General features: G+C 35.1%; 1 protein-coding gene across 1 annotated transcript; it reads left to right on the top strand.

Moving 5' to 3' along the window:
- Window positions 1-11,841: 11,841 nt before the first annotated feature.
- Window positions 11,842-17,655, top strand: tmem72 (transmembrane protein 72; the record flags this gene model as incomplete). The annotated part of the gene is made up of 5 exons (XM_079249444.1): window positions 11,842-11,917; window positions 13,806-13,872; window positions 14,782-14,853; window positions 15,609-15,748; window positions 17,264-17,655. 5 exons carry the CDS (start codon window positions 11,842-11,844, stop codon window positions 17,653-17,655), a joined length of 747 nt encoding a protein of 248 aa, XP_079105570.1.
- Window positions 17,656-18,421: the final 766 nt, after the last annotated feature.

Here is an 18,421-nt window from a genome sequence, read left to right as displayed (position 1 = left end):
GTTTTTTTGTTTGTTTGTTTTGTTTTATTCTTCCTTAATATTAAAAACAACAACAACAAAAAAAAAACAAACCAATCATAGTAAGGTATTATAAGCTAGCAAAAAAATATATATTCGTATGCTCATATTGGTTTAGGTGAGTTTTTGTTGTGATTGCAGCATTATCATTACAAATGTTACCAATTTCTATTTGGTTGCCTAAATCATTGGTTATTTCCTACAATGGTTATGGTTATTCATTTTTAATGCTGTAACTTTCACACTAACAAAAGGCCAGCAAAAAATGTTTCCGTGTTTTTCCATTTGTTTTGTAGAAGAATCAAGAGAATATATTTTTTTATCAAATGGTTAAGATGTTGAAAAGAAGTTAATAATATTGTAAAAATGGTTAAAATTTGAAACAGTTATAACAAATACTTGGTTTGGGTTTTACATACCCAAACCAATTGGTAGAGATGGCTCAAGCAGGTTTATGTCTACAATTTTTTAAAGAAATTCATCAGTCACTCTAAATTTACCTCCACCAAATGGTAGACCAGGACCTCAAAGGATTAAGTATAATGTCATCCAGACTGACTCTTTCACTCATCTTAGTTTTTTAGCTTTGCCAATGAGGTAATTTTTTATCAATGTTTGTCTGTTTGTTTGTTTGCAACTGCGCAACTTTGCAAACTACTTTTATTTAGCTATTTTTATGTCACTTAGCATCTCAGAACTGGTGTTCTTTTCTGAGAATGGGTCTTATATCCAATTTAATTTTGTGAGCGATCAAGATCATCAAGTGGAACCAGGATTTTTTATTATTATTGTGAGATATGGCCATTTTCATACATGTAAGGACTCCACAAAAAATGGTCTGGGTGTTTGGCCAAAAGATACTGGGTGTTTTGTATCTGTCCCTGACAGATACAAAATATAAGCTAGATCTGGATCCCACCTTAAATCTGGATACTATGATCCAGAACAGAAAAAATAGAGTATCTTTTTAAATTTCACCATTAACAAATTACAAACACAACAATATAGCAGGACACCGTGGATTAATCATTGATATATTAATAAATGTAACAGGGTAAGCATGTGAAATTTCTATAGGATAGCAGGAAATCACAGTTTGGATGAAAATGAGCTGCTCAGTGGTGATCCGCTTTCTCCGAGTGCTTTTAGCGTTAAATCTGGAAGTGTTTTTGCATCCTGCTGCATGCTGAAACTATACTAATGTTTACTGAATATTCTCTAACAATACCTACAAAATTTTATTTCTAAGATTGAATCAGCCTTGAAGAAACTTTAACATGGGCTATTGTGTAATTTTGGGCTTTGTACACAGCTCTAGTTGCATGCCATCATAACCGAGCAGGTTGAGAAGAAGAAGATTTATTTCATCATGTACTCCTCTTTTAGTTGGAAAACTCCAGCTATTATTCATTTTTTTCTGATAAATTTCGGAGGTGTTGAAATTATAATTATTATTATTATTGTTATAAATAATTTTTTTCAAAGAAAAATTGTACCTTTGGATAGATGAAAACCAGAGCTGCTCTAATCACCAGCACTGAAGATATGTAGGGCTTAAATTGCACCACTGGATCACATTATAGTAGAACAAATAATCATGATTTTATTTTTCTTTCCAACAAAAATCATTCTTGCTTTCAGGTTGTGTTATCCAGAGGGATCATCAGTGCAAGCCACAGTGGGAAACAATTATAGTCATTTCAATTGATGCTATAAATGTAGGCGAATCCAGTCCACTAATGTTTATTTAAACATGTACAACACATGTCTTGTTTTGGTTTTTTTGGGTTTTTTTTTTTTTTGCTTTTTCTTATGTGTGGATACACATTTCATGTATAACTTTATTGTAGCCTGTGGAGTTTCTCCATTTACACAAATATCACTTGAGGAAAAAGGCCTTTGGGGATTTTATACATCATAACCACATCCAATAAACCCTGAAGCTTTTTGCATAATGATATCTGACTGACCTCTATATTAACCTTTCGTCAGTGATTCAAATTGATCTTCTCTGCCTTTTTCTTTGATTTTTGCTTTAAACCACCCTGCATCTGTGCTTTTACATTTAAATATCCAATATTCATCAGGCTTTTAAAGTTGCTATAGATCGCATGGTTTTGTTGCTATCTGTCAACCTCTCAAGGATAAATTGCTAAGTTTTAAGGGCATCTTGCACTTACACATAGGTTTTTATAATATCAGGTAGAGTATAAGGGTTAAAGTGCAGCTATAACCCTGCTGATAGTGTTTTTGTGTGGTCAAACAGGGCCATGGGTTCAGTGAAGAGCAACAAAAGGTTATATGGGAGTGATAGAAGACCAGCACATCCATCCAATACCCTCCATCATCTCATTCATTTTGCAACAATAGCCAATGTATTCTAAATGTCTTTAACTGTGTATTCAATTCCTTTGACCAGTGCTTTAAGTTGGTTGAAACATGTTTAACATTTAAGTATTTCTTGCCTTTTTATTGCAGTTTTTTTGCTTGCAATTATGGCAATGGAATAACAAAAGACCATTCTTCCTTTGTGTCCTTTCATGTGTCTGATGTGATATACAGTATGTAGATGACAGGTGCTACACAGTGTATTTGTCATATAAAATCAAAGCTTTCCTTGCATTAGATCTGGGTGGGTTTTTTTCCCCTTTCCTCTCCCTTTATCTCTTTCACTTTTCTTATGAGGTGTTTTTTCTTCTTTCTCTTTCTGTCTTTCGTCTGTCCCCTCCGGTCCAGCAGTACAAACTCTACAATTCAAATAATAATACAAAATAAATATAGAAATAAAATAAAAATTCAGAAAGTCAAGGGGATCATTATATCTATAAAGCTTCCCGTGGCAAAGAAAATTTGCTCAGCAGGATACAGCATACAGACCATCATTCTGCTTGCCTGAATGCTAGACAAGACAAAAAAAAAAAAAAAAAAAGATCTGGGAGTTTGATCATAACAGTTGTAAAGGTTTTCAACTGATCATCAGATCTGTCTCTTCTCATAACACAGAGCATTGCTATTTTTTTTTTTTTGGTATTTTAGATTCATGCTTTGGGAATTAAAACTGTTGGCCAATATTCAGATTGCCATGGGAGAACTGTATCCCACTGACCACACTGTTTTTACAAAATTTTTTTCCAAACTTATCTAATTATAAAGCATAATAATTCAGCTTCATTATAATGCTTGACTTAACTGATGGAGTCCCAAAGAATAAAAAATCCAGATAGCTGTAATTTCTGCAAAATCTTACCTTTAACTTAATCATGTGCAATTGTAAATAAATGGCATTAATTCCATACACCTGAAGCCAGTGTATGCAGAAATGTGAGTAATCGTTCTTGCAAAGCCATTCAAGATTAAGGTAAAATCTTATTGCTAAAAGTGAATAAGCAGCTGCAGATAGAAAAACCCAATAGAATGGAAACATTTTGCCAGGATCAAGGATGTCCCTCACTCTGACCACCATGCAGAAACTCATAAAACACAGCCATATGTGGAGGATTTGTAAGGATCATGACTTCTCTTTTGAAAATCAGTATTAGGGAAACAGGCATGTCTAATGACATGGTATTTATTCTGTGGCATTAATAAGGCATGGTTATCCTTTCTTAATCTCGATCTAGACCTTTGTTATACTATTTATTAGCTGTCTTTAAACAGGCCTGGCAACTGTACACATCAGATGTCAGCCAGGGATTGTGGTTGCTCAGGGTCTTCTCACATTACTATAAGGTGTCTTTGTTTCTCACTGCCATAAGCACAAAGAACACATCTATGGTCAAGTTTTTCTAGTAAAAAGTTATTTTATCTGCTGGAGTCTTAATGTTTGTCATACATGCTTATATCATCATCAAGATGTCAAGCAGAACAGAAGCAGACATTGTCTTGTGATACTTCAGCGGTCCCAAAACACAGAACCAAAACAGCTTATAACTTCTGTCCAAAACACTTTAATAGTTTAATTCAGTTATGTATCATGGCTTTCAGGCATGTACAAGGAACAGACTAGCCTAAATGAATAATGTAATTCATTATAGGGCAGTCCTTGGTCTTGTTGTTGGGTTTTTTGGATTTGTATAGAAATTCTCAGTGCAGGAATTGATCTATGGGGGGAAAGAGGGGAAAACTGCCCCCCTACCTTAGAACAGGAGCGGTAGTGTCTGACTGCTCAGTGTGATCAGTATCAGATCAGTGAGGCTTTTCAATTAAGCCAGGTTACATCCTCACTGAGACACCAGCAAAATAAAAAAAACAGACTTTGACAATGATGTTTTGTTTACTGTATAAATTCCAATCCAGAGACCTTGGATGCTACATAATGATAGAACATGTTTTCAGTAAAACCCAGCACGTCTTATAAAGTCAGATGTGTGAAGTTTTACTAATGTAGCCGATTCACTTAATTAGTGATTAAAAAGTATGATGTAAGTCTTATAACAGAAAAACACTATACATCTCTATTACATTGTAAATCAGCCTAATTTTCACTATATATTCAAGTATATCAAAATACACAGAGAGAGAATTAAAAATAAAAAGTAAAAAGACTAAATTTACTATAATCTCAACTAAGCAATTGTTCACAAAGTGATGAACCTCATTCCGCATATGCTTGTGAACAATTAAGCCTTTAGGGGATACTTTTTTTATACTCAATCATGACACTCAACTCTTTCCAATAACCTGTTTACCTATGAAATGTTCCAAACAGGTGTCCTATTTAGCATTTCTTCACTTTACCAGTCTTTTGTTGCCCCTTGTCCCAGTCTTTTGGAATGTTATGGAGGCACCAAATTCATTCATTCAAAATGAATAAAAAAATGATAAATGAATAATTCATTCATTCATTCATTTTCTAAACAGCTTAATCCAATTCAGGGTCGCATGGAAGCTGGAACCTATCCCAGCTGGCTTTGGGCAAAAGGCAGGGTACACCCTGGACTAAATGAATAATTGAGAATAAAAAATACAATAAAGTATATCAGTTTGAACATCAACTATCTTGTCTTTGTTGTGTATTCAACTGAACATAGGCTAAAAAGCATCTGAAAAACTCACAGAAACATAAAACACACACTCGACAAAACATTAGTATGAGTGTATGCTGCGGTGTATGATTGGCCTCCTGAGCCTAAAGTAACTTCATAGTTTTCTACGATGTTCTGGTATTAATAGAGTAACAACATGAACATAAAACCAGTTACAATGTGTGCTGAGGATAATTTAGTGTCTCTGTGTGACCTCTTTGAGGATTATATTGCTAAATTTATTCTTTTTGGTAATGGTATACTGGATGTGAACCATGACTGTATTTTACAGCTCCCAACTGAACAATGAAGTAGTTGAATTTCCACTTCAACTCTAAACAAACCTTTTATGTTTTTTAGTGGTGGGAACACAAATATGCAGGTTAGCCCTATGACCCTATAGACACACTACACAATAATGTACAGCAGGATTTCCTTCGGAAAGAAAAATCTCTCATATTAATTGTCATATCTTTAAAGCTCGTTGCACTCAGAAATACCTTAAAGACTTCTGACCTCAACTTTGCTTCTCCCACTCATCTCTTCTTTCTTCTTTGAAAAGTCTTTGTTTTGTGAGACCCACATCTTTACAGTAATGGCAGAGGTTTTTGAAAGTTTTTATTCCAATCCAGAGCTTAAAAAAGGTACAATTAACATCAGGATTTTATGACCAAAATGTGTGTGTGTCATTAAAGAAAGTCTCTATTGTATAATTTTCTTTTGTTTACATTGAGATACAGAACCATCTCATATGTTATCACAATGGAATTTATGATGTATGAATATATGTTTGGAAGAGAGACATTTTGGCTTCTGTTAAATCTTTAAATCTTTCATATTTCAAAATCATTTCTCAGACTGATTAAGATAACCGAAGAAAGTCTGTGTACCAAAGCAAACATAAATCATATGAGGCTACTATCAGTCTGAAGGGAACAGTGGGAGGTGGGATGGCTATAGTCTTTTGGTTACAGGACAAATACTTGATGGTTAAAGACTCTACAGAGTACCCACAGAGTAACTACTCATGGGATAAAAATGTTATTTCTCACAGAGAACATTTTTAATTTACAGAGAAATATTAGAACCCCTTGGTAATAATACCAAACTCTGTATTCTCTCATCTGTCATCAGTGTATGAACCTAGTTAAGTTCAGGTCTTGAGAAGGGTTGACCTCTTATACCATATTCCTTACCCTTGTGTCTGCACAAGGAGACTGCAGCCCTCTGAGAGCTCAAGATGATGGCTTAGGCACAAACACAGCTCAAATGCAGTTGGGACATTGTGTAAAACGTAAACAAACACAGATTACAATAATTTGCAAATTCTTTCTAATTCAACTGAATACACTGCAATCCAAGATAGTTGATGTTCAAACTGATAAACTTTAGTGATATTTTGCACATATTTGCTTATTTTGAATTTGATGTCTGCAATATGTTCCCAAAAAGCTACTTTGATTTGTTGAATCCCCATTTTGAATTGTTTTTGGAAATCATAAGCATTGTGTCCTTCAGACCAAAGAGGAAACAGACCATTCAGATTGTTATCAGCACAAAGTTCAAAAGCCAGCATATGTCATGGTATGGCTGTATTAGTGCCCATAGCATGGGTAACTTCCACATCTGTGAAGGCACCATTAATGCTGAATGGTACATATATGTTTTGGAGAAACATGTGTTTCCATTTAAGCAATGTCTTTTTCAGGGACATCCCTGGTTATTTCAGCAAGACAATGCCAAGCCATATTCTACCAGTGTTACAACAGCATGACTGTAGTTACACTGGTGGAAAAGAGTCTGGATTTGTTAGCCTGGCTGCTAACAAATCTGAAGTTGTATATCGAGCAAAAATGGGGAAGAATTCTACCTGCATAGCCTCAGTGAGTAGTCTTCACTCCCAAATGCTTACCCTGTCCCAGCTGTTTTGAAAAAAGTTGCATCAAAACTCCAAATTAGTGAATATTTGAAAAAAAAAAAAAAAAAAACCTGTAAAAATCAGTTTGAATATTTAATATGTTGTTTTTGCAGAGTATTCATTGAAGTATAGGTTTTAATTTCTGTTTTCCACAACATCCTTTGAAATTTGGGTTGTAATAAAAACATCAAGCTAGTCTAACAGTGTGTCTGTCATCCTTTCAGTTACTGAAAAGAAATTCTTCACTTATCTTGACAGCTCATCTCAGAATCAGACAAGCTATATTGTTTACCTTAATTAGTTCTGTCTGAAAGATGAAAGACAGACAGATTGAAAACCTTAATAGTAAGAATGGGACAAATTATGAGCAGAACGATGACAAAAAGGACTAAATACCATCCTGACTCATAGTAATGAGCTGAAACAGTTACAGAAGTCCCCCTGAATACACTGCTGAAGTCATTTACTGCTTTTATTTGCTGAATAGAACAAAGAGCACAACATACCTCAATTTATTTATCCATATGCATTTTCTATGTATTTTGTTTTGTTTTGTCATATTTATCGGAATTCCATTAGCTGCTGTCCATTAACAGCCACTATTCTTTCAGCCACAATTATGGTATTCCATTGCTCTCAACACAAATGTTACACAAAATAATCACAACAATGTCATTTTTGCTGAAACCACACAAATAATTTTGACCTCTTTTTAAAACTCACCTTATTGTGTCCTGAAATTAAAAAATCCGGTATTTTATTATATGCCACTGTAGCCTTGTAATTAACTGTCTTCTGTTTTAGATTAGTTCTAAATAAAGTTTACAAAAATTGACCTACTGGCATCTGCCTTGTAAAGGGATTATGTAAGTCTGAGAAAAAAAACTATCTTCTATGCAGTATTTCTGGTGTTTTGGTCACAATTTTTTTTTTTTATTAAATTAATCAGTGAATATTGCATCCTACTTTCTACACTTAACCATGACAGATGACAATTCATTAAACTAACACTAGTCAAATAAGGACATTCTGAGCACTGTCTCCCACTAATTCGTTACTCGATATTAGTACTTCAAACAAATCAAGATATTCATTGAGGATGATAAGTTTGACTCTTTAAATGCTTGCTCTGCTATTGTGTAGCATTTTTCCCTGTTACTTTAATGAACCCATATACATTTTGTAGAGGCAAATCCATCTGAGCCATCTACAGATGGATTTGTATAGATACAACTTGGTTTGTGTTAAATGGTAAATGGACTGCGTATAGCACTTTAACAGTCCATATGACCACTCAAAGTACTGTGCACTGCATGTCACTTTTACCCATTCACACACACACACTCGTACTCCAATAGACACGTTGGGGTTCAGTTTCTTGCCCAAGGACATTTTGGCATGTTATTCGGGGAAGCCTGGAATCAATCCACAGATCTTCAGAATGGTAGACGACTCCTTTCCCTCCTCAGCTACAGCTGTATATGTAACCTGTGGGGTGTAATCACAAATGTGTCTCATCCCAGCACTCTTTCAAGATTTGACATTTTCACTGTTGTTACAGTTTTAGTCACTGTTATCTCAATTATTTGCTAAAATGGTGTCTCAGAGAACAAAAGAAAACCAAAAAAAAAAAAAAAATCTTTAGCAAGGTCAGTGAATCAAAATGGTCAATGACCATCAAGTCAAGCTGCAGTGTAACAGTACCGCCACTAGATGACTCTCTGCATTAGTAAATTATATACTATATTAGAACTAATCACAGCACTATGCCTGGTACACAAGCCTGCGTGCTTAGTGCAATATTCACTTTGTCTCCAGCAAAGTTTGAATCTTCATATTCAAAAAAGATCCAGGTAATGTTTGTATCCTCACTGCTCTCTCTTACAATTTAAGAGAAAAAAGCCAGGGATAGTAAAGAGATTGTTAAGCAAAACAGTGGAACATGGTAATAAAGCTGCTGCTGTAATTAAGGTTATAGCTGTTTTCACTGCTTCTGACAGGCACCAGACACCCACACAGAGTTGAAAGCAACTGCAGGGTTGAGAGAGCGAGGCATGGTTAATCTCTACTCTGATGCCCACAGGCACAGTAGAGTGTGGGTGAAAATAGTGTGAAGCCCAGACGATGAAGAGGATGATGAGGTATAATAAGGAGGTGATTACAGGGTGAGACGACCTGTGAACAGCACATGAACATTTATAAGAAGGTGAAAGGTCAGGTGGCCAGTAATGCGATGGTATTGCTGCCCATAGCAAATGAAAACAAGTGAATGTATTTACACTGTAACATGAGATTAACAGTCTCACCTGATGAAAATCTCTCACAGTTACTTAAACTGTTCAACCCTCTGGCATAACCTGATGATTGCTGTATAAACTCACAATCAACGATGCTGGATTTATTTCAGAAATAAAGAGGACAAATTTTAAATGCATCTCACTTAACGCAAACAACACAGACTTTCTGAGGGCTAAAACGAAGAATCAAAGCTGTTATGTTTAGATTTAAAGACAAGTCCTCTATTTACAATGGACCTGCCTTATTTATGGCCTTCATCCTCACAATGTAGAGTAAATTTTAGTAATGATCCCCATGCAACACTCAGTGACTTATTACAACAAGCTGTGCTTCTGTAAAGCCATTTTTTATATTATCCACAGGCCTTAACATGTCAAATAATTATACACAAACGGACCACTGTGACCATGATGGCATTTCCCGGTTTGCAGTTTGCAGTCCTGGTATGTGTTTATCTAGTCCACCACATAAACTGTGGTCAAATATGTTTGTTCCTGTTTATATACACAAACACACACACACACACACACAAACATATATATACAAACATACATATATATATATATATATATATATATATATATATATATATATATATATATATATATATATTTATATATAATATGCAAGTAGTACATGAAGCAAAAAGCTTGTGGTTGAATCTCCTCCTGCCCGAAACAAGACAATGCATAAGTATAAGTTGGCGAGTAAGAGACACATTGTAAAGCTCTGCACTATTAGATATAATAAAGAACATGCTGAATAAGTAAAGTTGATTATTACTTGAAAAATTCATGAGGTGGGGTGCTTTTGCACAAAGGAAAACTAACTACTCATATTTTTAAAAGAAACTACAGTAAATCATGGACAAAACCACATCTCAACAAAATAAACAAGAGCAAAATAGTTTGAAAATGAAACACAAAATAAAAATTTCAATGTATGGAGAAGATCACATGAAACACAAGAAACAAAGAAGAACAACAAGGAAACCTGAAGGCCATGACAAACTGTAAAAGTAGAGAATGACCATGTTTGTCCTCATGTTTATTCTTTTTTTATGTTTAATCTTTTTTTGTTTGTCAAAGAGAAGACTAGTTTAGAGTTTTGCCATGTAACTTGGGATAGCGGGGTGTGTTCAGGATGTGCGTGTGAATGATTTTGTGTTTGTTTTTTTGTTGTTTTAATATATCTAAAACATTTTGCATTGCTTCATGTATAAAAGGTGCTATACAATAGATTTTGACTGGATTTCATAATGATGGCACAAGAATATACAATAACCCAGATTATCTTACTTCTTTCACAGAGAGATTTGAATGTGTTCCTGATTAGTTCATGCAACAAAATGTTAAAAGAACTGGCACAGAACGTAAACTAAGTTTGTGCAATTCCGTCGAAGAAAATCATTCCCATTAATGTATGAAAAGTATTTCATTTCAATGTGACCATAGAGGATAACCTGACAAACATCAGTGTCAATTATAGTATTACGTTTGGCATTGCACATTCAATGTCAGAAGTTCTGGCTGCACAGATTTACACAGGCCTTACCGTAAATACCACAAATACCCTTGCTCCTAAGCCGGAAAGAAGCATAACTGGTACAAAAACACAAAAGCATCTTTGTTTGAAATTTAAAGAGATTTATTTAGCTTACTTTAGCCCGTTCCAGGAGTCAGTGTGTGTTTGTGCGTATGCATATGTGAACTTTGTGACTCCAAATGCTCATTCCAGTCAGTCTCTGGTATGTCTGAACAAGCTTACATCTCAGCAAGTGTGCGTCAGTCAATTATGTGGGCTTTCATTTACGCATTTGTAAATATGTGTCGTGTCGGTTTGATTATGTGCTCTTTTATCCCGCATCCACTGCACCACCTCTTCTAAAAGCAAACAAATAGTCATTGGTGCATAAAAGTAAACTGGATACTAAGTGCGGTTTGTTTATATTATTTGTCAATCTGTGGTAAATTTTTTAATATTCTGACGTAAGGTGTAGCGTGGTTCGTTATGGCCCATTCTTCCTGAAACTGAGTTCTTATCAACGGATGCTACAACTGAACTTTGCAATTTAAATAAACAGTGTTTGTATGAGATGTTTTTTGGTGGTTTATTTATTATTATAAGATTAAAATAATGCATATTCCAGTTCAAGGTTGCACACAAATGTCTGGTAATTCAGTTTTCTGTGTTTGAGGTAGTTTTATATTAATTCTTCAAAGATAATTTTTAACCAATCTTAATGACAAGTGTGGCTGGTTGAACAAATTATCCTAGCTGATATCTTTCACCTTGGAGTACAAGGCTGAAAGCTTAACCTACTGAAAGTGGCATTATGTGTGTGTAAGAGAGAGAGAGAGAGATTAGCAGTTACTGTAGCAACAGGAGCACTGAATCACAAATCTTTCTGAGGTAAAATCGTCTAGTATAGAGGCCTCATTTTGTGAAGATAGAACTGATAAATTATGTAACTTTATTTATTTTACCATCCAGCTAACTACTAACTAAAATGCTACAAAAGAAACTGTTGAACCACCTATAGCGTTCCAGTTTTGAAAGCGTAGAGGTAAAATATTTAAAGTCATGGGGAACTCAGAGACGATATGGTGGACTCTAGTGGAATGCGCTTGTAGGATCCTGGGTGTTTCTACAGCAACTGGTAAGATGAATATCAAATACAAATGATTAAAATTGAAGTTAATGTCATTTGGGTACAACACTGGATGTTTAACAGAATCCATACCACCTCTGTAAAGCTCTAAGGTCGCTGCTGAAACCTTGGAACTGAAATACTTGGAACTGAAACCCAGCATTTGCTGAAAAAACTAAACAACATTTGTCTCAGTTACAATATTCTGATATCTCTTTGCTTTTAAAAGTTTTATCAACCAATAATGTTGAGAGCAAATTATGATGCAGACCACATGGATTTGTGATTTGTAATCCCCAAGGGTGTAAAACTATCACTGAGTGGATATAAAGTAGATAAAAATATACTTGATCATAAAGCTCTAACCCCCCACAACACACACACACACACACACACACACACACCTCTTCTGTTCTCCTCAGGCGCAAAGGGACAGATTTCACACAGCACATTAAATCATCATGGAAGAAATAGCTCTCTAGTTGCCACCTCCTTGAAAAAATATGGGACTCCCTATTCTTAAATCCAAACAGCTGCAGACACTGAACAAAGACATGTGCCTCACATCATACCAGCTTTAAGTCTCTGCATCCAGCTGGGTTAATGGGCTCAAGTGATCCTGCTTCTATGTATTTTACACTCACAAGAGATTTATGTGCATTGTTTTCTTGTGTGTGTTTATATATGTTGATGGTATGTGTGTATGTGCCTCTGTGTGCCTGGCTTTGTGTTCAAATCTACATGTCTGGGTTGGCCTGTTAGTCTCCGTGTGTGATCTGTGCAGACTTTCATGCAGAGAGGCACATGTATGCTAATATCCAGCTGGGATATATGCAGTGTTAATTTCTCTCCCAGTCTAACTACCAGAAACCATTGAGCCACATTCCCGCGGTTTCCTTCTGGTGCAGATTGTATCTCTGGATTTCTGGTAAACTGGGCAGAGAAATTGCTTCCATGTGTTTAACAGTGATCACTGTTTAACCAATGCTTATCTCACAGGGAAAAGAGTTGTTCGTAAAATTAGGATTCTTGTCATGTTAAAGACTTGTTGTCATATCAATTTTCATTCTCAGCCCAGTCCTTTACAGTTCAAGTACCATTAAAGCCGTTTTTATACAACTGAGATTCAAGGATATTCTATAGCTTAAAGTGCCATGCAAAGGTCTAGGCAAGTAAAGCTCAGGATATGATCAATATATTCCTGTTTCTTATGTGTTTTAATGTGACATATTAAAACTGCTTATAATGGTGAAAAAATAAATAAATAAATAAAAAGCATCTTAACTTCATGTAGTAGTTTTACTTGTACTTATAACATCTGTGATGGCCTGAGTGAAATTGTCTCAGATTGTCACGAATAAGCTGCTATTATTTGTGTGTGTGTGTGTGTGTGTGTGTGTGCACTGTTTTTCTTTTTTTTTTTTTTTTTTTTTATCATGAAAAAAACAATTGCCACATAATTGCCAAATTGAGGTATCCTTTAAATAGCCATAAGATTCGCACCACCTCTCACTAGGTTGGCAGGCAGGCTTTGATTAGCGATTTTGTTACCATAAAGTAAGGTGAATTTTGTTTCTTTCCATAAGGAAAAAGTCATTTACATGTTGGAATAGTTTGTTGTAATACAGCAAGTTATTCTTAAAAGTAATAGGAAATTTCTTTACTATATAACAAAAAGCAGAGCAATAAAAGCAGAGGAATGCAAGTTGCAACACAGCATAAACACTAGTATTTAGCAATCTTTGAGATCAGAAATTGGATGTCTACGCTAAGTTTTAACTAATCCTCCTGGCTAATGAGAAAAATGATGAACTAAGTCTGACATCTGCTGGACAAAATCTGCTCATCAGCTACTCCAAGACTCAGAAAAGAAATGACCATATTATCTCTTTTTCAGTGTTGTGTGCTGTAGGAGTGGAGACAGTACAACAGGGAACATTCAACAGCCTTGGTATCTACCTAATGTAAGTGCTTAGGTTTCGTGCTACTTTATGACATAGAGTACTGGGAGAATTTGGCCCTTACAAAGCCTGACTCTCCTCTACATTAAATCAACAGCAGGCATTTCTTTATGGAGAGAAATTTTTGTCTTTATTATCCAATCAAAAAAGTTAGATTTGAAACCATAAAGGATTTTTGAGGGAAAAAAAGAAACAAACAGGAGGAATCAAAATTTTTTTGTACATTTTTTGTAGTCTTATTTTTATGCACAATGGTTGTAATTTTTGACTTACAAACATTAGTTTTGATTGAAGAAAACAGTAGTTTTGATTGAAAACATTAGTTTTGATTGAAGTTGGAGAAGTATGCTTTCTCAAATATATATTTTTTTTCATTGGAACCTAATTTGTTTCTATCGCTACAAAAAGTTTTGATTTCTCCCTTTTTTAAATTTTTTTCTAAAAAATCATTTTTGGTTTCAAATCTAACTTTTTTGATTGGACAATAAAGACACAAATTTCTCTCCATATTTCTTTGCTACAAAAAGCAAACCAAAGAATATATGTGCCCTGTGGGCTTTAAGTGAACAGTTACTGTATAGCTTCATATTATACCATATGGTAAATACCATAGACCGTAAATACACGTGTAAGGAGATTTTTGCATGTCTGCTCTCCCAGAGGAGAGCAGACATGCAAAAATGTTTATTCTGTCAGGACAAGCCAAATAAATGCAGATTGATGTCTCACACACATACACACATATATCCTCACTCCAGCAGAAAATAGGATATACAATTTTCATCCATAGCTCCATATCCACAGAAACTTATCAATTTAGATTATTTATATTAAATTTGCGTAGTTTAATGACTGATTTTATCCCTGGGACTTTATAAGTTTCACATGATTCTCAATCTCTTCTCCTTACAGAGTTTCATCTGTTGCCATCCTGATGTTTGAGCTGGCCTACTTCCTGGATGCTCTCCTGTCTATGTGTCTACCGTAAGTATGCAACTTCCTCTGCAACATGCATATTAGGATGCTGCATAAAACGTAAAACAGAATGGTATGATTCATGAATCTTAGCTTTAAAGGAAACTACAAAGACAAGACAGGCAATGGTTGAATTTGAAAATTGTCTTTTTTTTAGGAAAATTGTCTTTTTTTTTTTTTTTAAATATTATTTCCCAAAATGTTTCCCAATTTTTTCAGTATGAGCTAAGAGAGAAAAAAAAACAACCTAGAAGTTGTGTCAAACTAAAACAGACACAAAAAAGATATCTCATGGAATACCTCATAACCATTAAGGTAAGTTGTGTTTTTCAACTGCAGAGATAAGGAGTTCTTTATCATTCTGTGATAGACTGCTTTGTCAAATTATTACACAATCTAAAAAAGTAATAATAAAAATGAAAGACAAACTTCTTTGTAGAAAATGTAGTTCATCATCTACAGTATAATATAGTGAATAGATTCAGAGAATCTGGAGAAATAGCTGTTTGCAGGAAACAAGATCAAAAGCTGTAATATTCTGGTCTTCCACTGCATTGAAAGCAAATCCACAATGAAAATCATTACAATTATTTCAAAACTCCTTTAAAAACTATTATAATTTCATACATGTGTTCATTGCCAATATAGGATAAAACTCTGATGCTTCTCTAGATCTTTTATCTCAGTCTTTTTGTGAAGTTAGTGAAAAAGTAGTTATCTATTGAATTTTCTTGGCCATTATTCTTCTTATTTTATCTCTACAGCTGTCCTCCAGACTGGCAGCTGTTTGTCTTGTGGGGGAAGATGGCTCATGTTGGAGGTTTCCATAAATTCCTCTATTACTCCATCATGTCAGTAGTCTGCTTCTTGCACCCTGTGTTGGTTTGGCATGCAATTATCCCAGGTAAAGTGACAGCATTAACTGCAGAATGTTAAATATAACAATATTTACTGGTTTGTTAGTTACACTTTTCACCAACAGATCCCTAAAATTGCAACTGCTAAATTGAATAGTTATCATTTAATTGTCAGTATTTAAATACTAAGACATAAAAGGTTTCTGGTCTTTAACAAGATTTAAAATAAAGCAAATAGACCTATGGATCAACAACACTTTAAGAAATCATATCAGTCTGCGTTGCATTAAAAATTAGTCAAAATAAAGAAGTAATAGATTGAAGCAAACTCTACCAATAGGAATTAAAAGGGTAAGGGTCAACCAGGTCCTGCTGAGAAAATTCACTGATCAGCGTTGTGAAAACCTCTATGATAGTAAAGGTTTTGGAACTTTGCAAGTCTGGGCATTCTGGTGCATATGAACACAATGCCAAGGAGAAAAAAAATCCAAAATAATTTTGGAAAAACAGCAATTATTGGTCATGAATCGTTTCAAGGTCCTTTGCAAACTATTGAGAATCTGTCATTCTACAGTAAGACAGATTTTTCACAAGCAAAACTCATTTGAAACAGCAATCAATCTTTTCAGGAGTTGAAACCCCAAGCAGATGTCTGCAAGCTTTTAGTGTGCCATGCTCAGAAAAAGTGTCAGAAAAAAACTGAAAGCTACATCTCAGATTCTACTTGCCTCAGTAAACAAGTTAAATGTGAAAGGCTATGACAGCATAGTTGTCAGGAGAACGCTACTTTTTCTGAAACAACTCTGCTTTGGTTTTAAAAGTTTAATACAAAAAAACCAAAGAGCCCCTGGAACAATGTCTTTTGAATAGATTAGAACAAAGGGGAGTTGTGTATTTACATCAGCACAAGAACAGCATACGAACTCTCAGGGGGGTCAAGAAGTGATGTCTTAGGCCTGTTTTCCAACCAACATGGCTGACAAATAAACCTGAATCACTCAGAGGGCAGGTCTTGTCAAATCCATTTTTTTTTCTTTCTTCTTTTTATTTATTTATTTATTTATTTATTAGGGAAGTATTTATTCATTATTCATTAATTTTTTTTGCAAATTATTGTGGGGATTATTTTTAGTTAAAAGCTCTAATGACACTTTTATCCATCTACCCAAAATAGATAATCCTTTTTTTAAATTCCTGGATCCAGATGGTTATCTGGACCACCCCCAAAATCAAAACACTTGTTCCTTATTCTGTTTTAAATATCTGTTGAAAATGTCATCATAATCTGTCTGTAATTGTTTAGTTATATTTATAACATATAGACAAACAAACCAATGCTGCAGAATACAAAACCTTAGACATGGCAGAGGGAAAACGTCAATGTGCTTCAATGACCCAAATTTACCAGATCTCAGCTTAATCAAAATGCTGTGTCAGAATTGTAAGGGTTGGACAGGACCTTATTTTTCTTAATATTTCCTTAAAACATACAACGTACACTTTTTCACATGACTCTATTCTGTTGGGAAAACAAGTCATACAGAATGATTTTCTGACTGCAGGGTCAATGCTTCTGGTGACAGCCTTTTTCAACTTCATACTAAGCAAGAAAACAAAGACAACGTCTCCCAAATGTCAGCAAGAAAGCAACAACAACCAAGACCTGACCTCTGTGACAGTGACAGGAAGAAGGGGAGAAGGACTAACCCTTTCCAACAAAGACCACTGCCTCAGCTTGGGGGAGAGAGGAGACAGCATTCAGGCCATACTGGAACCAGAGCAGACAGCTGCGCCTGAAGACACAAACAGGCAGAGGAAAAGGTGGAAAGAAAAGAGACTGATATGGTTCAGAGGGAGGGAGGAGCCTGTGGAGAGGGAGATGGAGGAGATGAATTGGTACTCTGAGACTGAGCCAGACACCACCTCAGACACTGCACCCATGATTACTGACTAAATGACTCCCTTGCACACAGATTAACCTCCTTACTGATAACGTACAATGGCAAGCATAATGCATTCATAGTGAAAGTGAGCAATGACCTGATGTTGCATTGAATACCAGCTGAACCTGCAAATATCAAGATGAGCATTTCAGAATGCTGGGCATTACTGTATATTTTATGTGATTATACCACTTTAAAATTAAGGTCTAATCCTGGTTTAATATTTCAATGATTTGTATATTTTTCACCTAAAATATGTGCCATAAATAAATCCAGTGTAAGCATTATGGATTTAAACTTGTGCCATTAAAAAAATAAACTTGTATCTATATGTGCATGTAGGTGACTTTCAGTGTCCATTTTTGCAAAGCCAGCTCTGACTGAAGAGCAGACATTAATGCAGGGCAATCCAATCCAGTTACCACTGCATGCATAATTCATGAGGTAATAAATTGGATCAGCTGTTTCATTCATTCAAAGAAAACATATGTGGATTTGTATAAGAGTGCAGTCCTTAGAACATGAGCAGATGCAAGTGTTAGTCACATTCAAGCCTGTTCATTGTGTGTTTGACATGCGTGAGTGGTGACCATGGAGACAGAGCTCTGGGAGGAGCGATCATGTTATTATGGTGATGAGGGAAATAGAAGATAGCCTGCGAAACCTCGACTGTAGGCCTGCGCTTCTGTTCTTTACAAAATCATGGATTAATAACCTGTCAAAACACTGATAAAATAACAGTGTGTGTAAATTAAACTCAGCCTCTATAAATCCTCT

Source organism: Telmatherina bonti, assembly GCF_933228915.1.
Source record: "Telmatherina bonti genome assembly, chromosome: 11".
Taxonomy (NCBI): Eukaryota; Metazoa; Chordata; class Actinopteri; order Atheriniformes; family Telmatherinidae; genus Telmatherina; species Telmatherina bonti.
This window is presented reverse-complemented; position numbering and strand designations above follow the sequence as displayed.